Source organism: Asparagus officinalis, chromosome 3 (assembly GCF_001876935.1).
Source record: "Asparagus officinalis chromosome 3, Aspof.V1, whole genome shotgun sequence".
Classification (NCBI taxonomy): Eukaryota; Viridiplantae; Streptophyta; class Magnoliopsida; order Asparagales; family Asparagaceae; genus Asparagus; species Asparagus officinalis.
In genome coordinates, this window is record NC_033796.1 from 45,014,551 (window position 1) to 45,024,140 (window position 9,590).

The window sequence follows — 9,590 nt, forward strand, 5'->3', positions numbered from 1 at the left end:
CTATATCAATATAGGATCAAAGCGGCCTTCATCACATTTATCGTGACTTGACCCATCAATGGTCACATATACCAATACAATCAAACGACATAGATCAATCATGGATGTGCAGCATGAAAATTACATGCAATGTGATCAGTACATGTCTATTTTTAACTGGTCCTCCTTAGTGAGGTCAAAACCAAACATAATGTAACAGAGTGTCTTAACTGAATACTTTATTCTGATCAGACAATACAACCAAACATAAAGCACCACAAATACAAACTCCCACTAAAACATAATATCCTCAAATAATACCACACCCATATGAGCAGTATGCTCATGAAAGACCTTAGGTGGCAATCCCTTAGTAAGAGGATCAGCTAACATGGAGTTTGTCCCAATGTGCTCTATGGATATCTGTCCACTCTGTACCCTTTCTTTCACAACCAGGAACTTAATGTCAATATGTTTTGACTTAGTTGAGCTCCTGTTGTTATTGGAATACATTACTGCAGATTTATTGTCACAATATAGCCTTAGTGGTCTTTCAACATTTTCCAAAATGCGCAGTCCCGTGACAAAATTTCGCAGCCATATTCCCTGATTGGATGCCTCATAGCAAGCTACAAATTCTGCTGCCATAGTGGAGGAAGCTACTAGTGTTTGTTTGACACTTTTCCATGATATAGCTCCTCCTGCTAACATATAAATGTAGCCTGATGTAGACTTCCTGCTATCTTGGCATCCAGCAAAATCAGAGTCCGAATACCCAATGACCTCTAATTTCTCTGATTTTCTGTATGTGAGCATGTAATCTTTTGTTTTCTGAAGATACCTCATAACCCTTTTGACTGCTATCCAATGATCCATACCAGGGTTGCTTAAGTATCTGCCTAACATCCCAACAATGTACGCAATATCCGGACGCGTACATACCTGAGCATACATTAGACTTCCTACAGCCGAAGCATAAGGAATCTTCTGCATTTCCTGAATTTCAAGGTTACCTTTAGGGCACTGATTGAGACTAAACTTGTCTCCTTTAGCAACAGGGGTGTCACCTGGTCTGCAATCTTGCATGCCAAACCTTTTAAGTACCTTATCGATATAGCTCTTTTGTGATAATCCAAGAATACCCCGAGAGCGATCTCGATGTATCTGGATCCCTAATATAAAAGAGGCGTCCCCAAGATCTTTCATCTCAAAATTCTTTGATAGAAATCTCTTGGTTTCGTGCAACATGCCTATATCATTAGTGGCAAGCAAGATGTCATCGACATACAGAACCAGAAAAATATACTTACTCCCACTGAACTTGTGATATACACAGTCATCAACAATGTTCATCTCAAAACCGAACGAGATAACTATTTGTTGAAACTTATGATACCATTGACGAGGAGCTTGCTTGAGTCCATAGATGGATTTCCTTAATTTGCAAACCATATTCTTTGGGTCTCCTGACACAAAGTTTTCTGGTTGCACCATATAAATCATCTCATCAATGTCTCCATTGAGAAATGCAGTCTTAACATCCATCTGATGTAACTCAAGATCATAATGAGCAACAAGTGCCATGATTATTCTGAAAGAGTCTTTCGATGAAACCGGAGAGAAAGTCTCTGTATAATCAATGCCTTCCTTTTGAGTATAGCCTTTAGCCACAAGACGTGCCTTATACCTCTCCACATTACCGTTTGCATCCCGCTTGGTTTTAAAAATCCATTTACAACCAATTGGTTTTGCACCTTCTGGTAATGGGACAAGTTCCCAAACCTTATTGTCTTGCATAGACTTGTACTCTTCATTCATGGCATCAATCCACTGTTGAGAGTTAGAACTTTTCATGGCCTGAGAGAAGTTGATTGGATCATCTTCTAACATTCCACTACTTTCCTCATGTTCTTGGAGAAATACAATATAATCATCCGGAATAGCATTTCTCCTTTCTCTCGTGGATCTCCTTAATGGCACTGGTTCTTGAGGTTGTTGAGTTTGTTCTTCTGGAACAGGGAGTTGTTCAACATTATCATCTTGAGGTTCCGGATTTACTTCTTGAGCAACAACAGGTATAGGAACCTGAATATTGTCAAAAGTAACTGTATGGATTGGATCTGAAGCCAATTCCTCCTCAAAACTAATGTCTCTAACCTTATTTCTCCCCCCAAACTCAACATCCTCAAAGAATGTTGCTGTTCCCGTCTCAAAAATATTCCTTATAGTGGGATCATAAAACTTATAGCCCCTAGAGCGTTCAGAGTATCCAATAAAGTAGCTGCTAACTGTTTTGGAGTCCAATTTCTTTTCATTTGGCCTATAAGGCCTTGCCTCAGCTGGACATCCCCAAATATGTAAATGCTTTAAACTGGGCTTTCGACCAGTCCAAAGCTCATAAGGTGTTTTAGCAACTGCTTTACTTGGTACTCTATTCAGAATGTAAGCTGCTGTCTTAAGTGCTTCTCCCCAGAGTGACTCTGGTAAAGAAGAATGAGCAATCATACTTCTTACCATATCCTTAAGAGTCCTGTTTCGTCTTTCAGCTACACCATTCATGCTAGGTGAACCCGGCATAGTGTACTGTGGGACGATACCGCATTCCTCTAGGTATCTAGCAAATGGTCCTTGGACGTTGTTCACTGAACCATCATATCTACCGTAGTACTCACCACCACGATCAGATCTAACGGTTTTAATTCTTCTGTTGAGTTGATTCTCAACTTCAGCTTTATAGGCTTTGAACATGTCCAGAGACTCAGATTTTTCATGAATAAGATATAGGTGCCCATAACGTGAGTAATCGTCTATGAATGATATAAAATATTGTTGACCATTCCAGGATTCCGTAGGGAATGGCCCACAAATATCCGTATGTATCAATTCTAAGACATCCGAAGATCTGTTGGCACCTAATCTTTTCACTTTGGTCTGTTTTCCCTTGATACATTCAACACATACGTCGAAGTCCGAAAAATCAAGGGAATCCAAAATACCATCAGACACAAGACGCTCAACTCTACATTTTGAGATATGACCCAAGCGCTTATGCCATAATGTCGCCGAATTTTCCTTATTTAATTTACGCTTAGTACCACGTGATTCCACATGCAAGGATTCATTGTAAGAAGCAATTGTATCAAGCAAATATAGGTTGTCATAAATACTCAAGTAACCGGTTCCCACAACATTTGAATTAAAAGATAAACTGAATTGATTGTTTCCAAATGAACAAGAATAATCTGATTTGTCCAATACAGAAACTGAAATCAAATTCCGTCTAAAAGACGGTACTACAAAAGTATCTTTTAAGTCCAAATAAGAACCAATTCCTAACAACAACCTAAAGTGCCCAATTTCTTCCACATCTACCGATTGTCCGTCGTCCACAAAGATGTGTCTTTCAACATCACTTGGCTTTCGGTAGCTCAGGCAACCCTGCATAGAAACACTTATGTGAGTAGTAGCACCAGAGTCTAACCACCAAGTGTTTCTAGGTACTGAAGCTAAATTAACTTCAGAACAGACCAAAGCAAGGAACGTACCCTTATTATCACGCCAGGCGTGATATTTTGTACAGTCCTTCTTTACATGTCCAGGCTTCTTACAGAAGAAACAACCCTGATTATCCTTATGTTGTTTCTTCTCAACTGGACCCTTAGCAGCTTCCTTATCATTCTTCCTTTTCTTGCCCTTATCCTTAGAGGCATAGGCCAAATGAGCACTTTCTGTCTTATCTTGCTTCAACCTGTCTTCTTCTTGCACACAGTATGAAATGAGCTCATTTAGAGTCCATTTCTCCTTTTGACAGTTATAACTGACCTTAAATTGATTAAACTGTGTAGGAAGAGACAACAGAACCAGATGCACTAATAACTCATCACAAAGATCGAGTTTAAGTGCCTTAAGTTTTGAAGCAATATGAGACATTTCCATAATGTACTCCCTGATGTTTCCCTTGCCCTTATACTTCATCGAAATCAAGAGAGCTAAAAGCGTGCTTGTTTCCACCTTATCGTTTTTAGCAAAACGCTTCTCAATTTCGGCAAGAAAATCTTTAGCCTTAGTAATCCCTTAGGATTCTATGCCCCTGAAGGCTTCCGGAACGCCACGCTTAATGATCATAAGACTCATGCGATTTGAACGCTCTCACTTCTCATGCTCCTTTTTTGCATCAGGAGTGCTTTCCGCATTGAGAGGTTGGGGTTGTTCAGTTCTTAATGCATAGTCAAGATCCATGCAGCCAAGAACAATTAATATGTTCTCTTTCCAAACCTTGAAGTTTGTCCCATTTAGCATGGGAATTGAGTTGATGTTAGCAGAAATTGTTGCAGCAGATGCATTAGCTGAAATAAAACAAAAATACTCACATCAATAACCATAATCAATAAAATTCAAATAATGACAATCCCCATCCAAGATACCGGCACAACATTAATATCAAGTCTTTGGACAGTAATATTAACTTGTAAGTGATACCTTGTTGCAATGATCAAACATTGACAATAACTCATGTCAAATAATGAAACTATCTTTGGATCGATTCATTATTCACATGTAAACCTTATAATTGTCACACGCTTATCATCGCAGATGTGTATACAGTCTAAATAAATATTAACCTTCCTTTGGGCCGATTAAATATTTACACGAAAGCATACACACAAACATCTCACATTCCTCATGAACAATCTACACAAGAGAGGTTACTTTGGCAACTTCTTGTTTCAATTAATCAATTGGAGTGAGAGACAACCTTAATACCTTAGTGTCATAATATTTGAATTAAATAATTGATTAAAAACCGAATTAGATTTAAATTAAAAAATTTAAATCAACTGAATTTCCAAAAACTTAATTGGGGTCTCACAGCTTAATTAGGGCCCATAACTTAATTGAATAAATTAAGTATACCAAAGTGGACCCATGAAAAGCTGAGGATTAACCATAGTGAACACGAAGTTCGCTTAACTTCGAACGCGAGGTTCGACTGTATTGAGTACGAGACTCACTTAAGCACGAACGCGAGGTTCGTCTGAGAACGAACGCGAGGTTCGTTTAAAAAAAATGAACGTGAGGTTCAACTTGAGAACGAACGCGAGGTTCGTTAAAAAAAATGAACGCGAGGTTCGACTGAAGCACGAACGCGAGGTTCGACTGAAGCACGAACGTGAGGTTTGACTTAATTGAGCATGACGCTCACCTGAGTTGAATGCGAGGTTCACCTTAGAACGAACGCGAGGTTCGTTAAAATTGAGCTTGACGCTCACCTGAGTTGAACGCGAGGTTCACCTTAGAACGAACGCGAGGTTCGTTAAAATTGAGCTTGACGCTCACCTGAGTTGAACGCGAGGTTCACCTTAGAACGAACGCGAGGTTCGTTTGAAGCTTTCAGCTTAGCCAAAATTTGAGGTAACCACCTCCTTAATATTCGGCACGTTTCACGTACGAACCCTTAGGGTTTCAAACCGAAACCGCCGCCGACAAACCAAAAAAAAAAATTCCTCGATTTTATTTTTCAAAATCAGATCCAGACCAAGAAAAATTGAAGAAAAAAATCCAAAAAGTTACTGTTCATCGATGATTTTTCAGTTACTGTTCATCCGAAAAAACCTTTACTGTTCATCCGAACAACAAAAAAATTACTGTTCATCCGAAAAACAAAACTGAATCTTTAACCAGAGATTTAAGATCAAAAAACCCAATAAAACTTAAATTCCTAAGAATTAATCAAGGTGGCTCTGATACCACTTGTTGGATCTAAACCAAAACTTGAGATCTAAAACCATATAACCATGATTAATTCAAAGAGATTAACAAGAATCTAAAAGGGCGGAAGTTTATACCTGAATCCATAGAAGAAATCTTGATTTGGGTTTTAATGATCTTCTAACCTTAGGGTTTCTCTAAATCCGAATTTCTCTTTCTAGATGGGGGTGTAGAGAATTAGAGAATGTAACCCTAGGTTAGGGACCATAACCCCTTATTTATAGATGTTGTACTTTTGTAATTTAGCCCCTCAATAAATCACAATTACAACCTGGTATCTGCACATATAACCCCATGACTTATTTAAATACCAAATTAACCCAACTTAATTGATCACTTTAGTGGGTTATCCTGAAAGATAGCAATACATATTTATTTAATCATATGTGTCCACAAATAGATTTATTAGATTAAATCCAACAATGTGAACATCAATATTCATTTCATTTGATTCCAGTCCTACTAGTAAGCACCATTATCTGAGATTGTTGGGAAGCTATGTACAATTAAGATATGGAATATTGCTTGGTTTAGAGTTAATTGTTGCGTATGGTTCTTCCCCTTTCTATTCAAACAAACCACTCCCTTTTAATTAGGTTTTTTTTCCAAGAAATCACCTTAATAATAGCATATATGGAAACCACTTTTTATTTTTAATTTATACAAAAACCACCTCTTAATCAAATTTTCGCTGAAAAATAAAAATAAGCTTTAAAAAATTCAAGTTCAAGGTACGTGAATTGTATCCTAATAAGACCTAAACACTAAATAAATGAGTCATGTACTTTAAATTCTATTTTTCTAAGGGTAATTTTGGATTTTAAGTGAAGAATTTGACTAGGGGTGGTTGATTGTAACAAAAAACCAACTTTAGAGATGGTTTATACATAAATTAAAAATAAAAGGTAATTTTCATACAATTACCCTGCTTTTAAGGTGATTTCTAGGAAAAAATCGATCTTTTTATAACATAGTAAAAAAATTCAAACATTCTATGTAAGAGCATTTAGGACATGTATTGTATGGTTGTATCCGGATATTTTCTTCGAAACAACCTTTTTAATTTATCATAATATTGTGGAATTTAAAATTAAAATAAGAACTTTTCCAAGAGGAACACATTAAGGGGCTGTTTGGTTAGAATTTTTTTCTCTTGAAAGCCTGCCAAAGTGTCACTTTTTGGCAGGCTTTCAGCCCAAATCATCTCTAAAAAAGAAGATTTTGGTTGAAAGTCTGCCAAAAAGTGATATTTTTGACACTTTTGATAGACTTTTAAGAGAAACTTTCTCTTAAAAACAGGGAACTAAACAGCCCCTAAGTACTCTTCTTCTCACGAGGTGACCGATACTTGTCATCACACATGGAACACATCATTTGACCAAGTCCTTCTCAACAGTCAACACGCGAGGATCAATAATTCCTTAATAAAACAAAATCCCTTTGGGGCCCTCTTTAAAAAAAATAATACACGAAGAAGGGGAATAAAAGATGTGTTAATTAGTACAAATTTCAAAGTTGATGTTCTTCAGTGGCGGGGTCAAGACTTTGTGTCAGATGTGTCCTTATGTATATCATAGATATATTATGAATCATTATATATTGATATTTTTTATACTTTTTTCTCTTTTAGTGGTATCCTACCATTATTTTAATGGTGTCCTAAATAGTAAATACAAGTAAAAATGGATAGAACATGTATAAAGTAGACAAGCATGTGGTGACACTACTGAACACTATGTGGCTCCGCCATTAATTGTACTGATAATATTTTGATTGTTGACGACACCAATACATTATTATTCTATTATATTGATTAATTGGACTAATTTAAAAATGATATAGCATGACATGAATCTTCTTACTTTTGATATGATTTCGGAGTGGTTCTCTTTATAGGATATTTTTACATAATGTTTAAATTTTTTGGAATATACATCATTTTTATATTCAAATAATATTGAAAATTTCAACATGTAAGATCGGATAACTAATACTTTTAGGTTGAAAACTACCGACCTCCAATTCCTTTTCTTCCGGAATGTGAATTGGTGGGTATACAGAAGCTCACGATTCACATATATTATTTAGGTTAGTTGATATATATGTATGAACGTTTTAACCAGCTAGTAATTAGAGTCAAATTGTCGCCCTGCTTTCCATAACAAACAGTCTTAAACCTCAATTCTCGATCTCAAGTGGATATTGATGTTGTGCAAAATCCACATAAAGCATAGAAACAAATAGGATGAACATATGTTTGGAAACATTGTCAAAAAACTGAGGTGAGAATCTCTTAAATTTTGGTATTGTTATCATAAGCACGCCATATATCAATTCCTACTATTTCATCCAAATCTCAGAAATTTTAGCTAAATGATCTTATTTGACCCGCAAAACATAAACAACGTTTAAAAGAAGAGGTCAAAATTAAGTTTGAAGCAAGAAATTGCATATAATTATATCACTTACATATATACAAAAAAAAAAAAAATCTATCGTTCAATATCTTCATCGATCTTTTGGAAGATCTAATTAATAAATATACAAAATAATTCCAACAATGAATCCTCCTTTGTATAAAATTTTGAGAATACAAACTTTTCCTCTAAAAACATACACAAACCAAACTAAAAATTTGAAAATGAAAAATTAGCTAAGAGAATACAACCCATTTAGTAGAAGAGTACTTGTCTTTCATTGTCTTTGAGTGCATCAACTCCTTATCATCCCCCTCGTCTTTCCTCTTCACCAAGAATTTAGACCAAAACTTCCTCCTCTTATTATTATTTTTCTTCTTATCTTTCTCTTCCTCTTCCTCCATCACAAAAGCCAAAGACCTACTCTTCTTCAATGGCTCCTTCTCCCTCTCATCCTCCTCCTTGTTAGTAGCAAATACATAATCCAACTCCGATGATAATATCGGAGAAAGTGAGGTCGTAGAAGGATTAGAGAGATTCGTAGTCGAGGAAGACGAAGATGATGTGATGTTTGAGAGCCTCTCTCTTAAGCAAAATGGGCAGACCCCCTTTGATTGCTTGTGGCTTGGATGTTGTCTACAATAGCATCTCCTATCCATGGTCTCTACTATAGATCTTTAGAGAGGAGGCATCTTGTTTTCCTTCAGCGTTCAGGTATCTTTATATATAGGTGGAGAGTAGTTTAGTGGTTGATTCTTGTTTTGCGCTTGTCTATTATTGTTGGTGTTTTTTTTTTGGTCTCTGTTGCTTTATAAAATGAAAGTGCTGATGTCTAGAAGGGTGACTAGCTAGGAGCCACAAAGAAAAGGATTGATGAACAAGGAAATTGATGGTAATTAATGTTTATGTTTGTGTCTGTTTTATTAATTGTTGGTGAAGAAACTGAGCTTTTTAACTCCTATTGGCATCTGACTATTTTGGGTAAGTTAGAAAATAAATATTCCACTGAGATTTGCATGATTAACAGAAGACCCTGCGGCCTTTAGAATTGTAGCACTTCAACCCCTCGTTTTGAATCTATAGTCATTAATTTTTAATACAATAACCATGGATATGTTTGTATAAGAGTGCATAAGATTATCATGTTACATTTTACATCGAAGTAAATTTTATAGGAATTAAAATGGAGGGAGTAAATTGTCACTTTTAAAACTTTATAAGGATTTCCTTTTAATCATGCAAAGGTTTAGGGGATTTTCCGTAATTCGCCCTTTCAAAAAACACGGTCGACTTGAATGAATTCTACTAGCAGTGGGAACAGAGCTGGCCGACTCTTACTCGTTCATATGTTCAGTCAACCAGAGATTATAAGTACGAGGAATTATGAAAATATTATTAAACCAATGTGAACTATTTCCATTAATG

The 9,590-nt window shown here is 36.2% G+C and overlaps 1 protein-coding gene across 1 annotated transcript; it reads right to left on the reverse strand.

The window, feature by feature from the left end:
- On the reverse strand, nt 8,301–9,051 carry LOC109832252 (ataxin-2 homolog). Its single transcript, XM_020399678.1, has one exon. The coding sequence runs from the start codon at nt 8,822–8,824 to the stop codon at nt 8,402–8,404; it is 423 nt and encodes a 140-aa protein (XP_020255267.1). The 5' UTR covers nt 8,825–9,051; the 3' UTR covers nt 8,301–8,401.

Bases quoted from the DNA above. Each gene is read 5' to 3' on its own strand.
- LOC109832252 (XM_020399678.1), bottom strand. From the start codon at position 8,824: ATGGATAGGAGATGCTATTGTAGACAACATCCAAGCCACAAGCAATCA.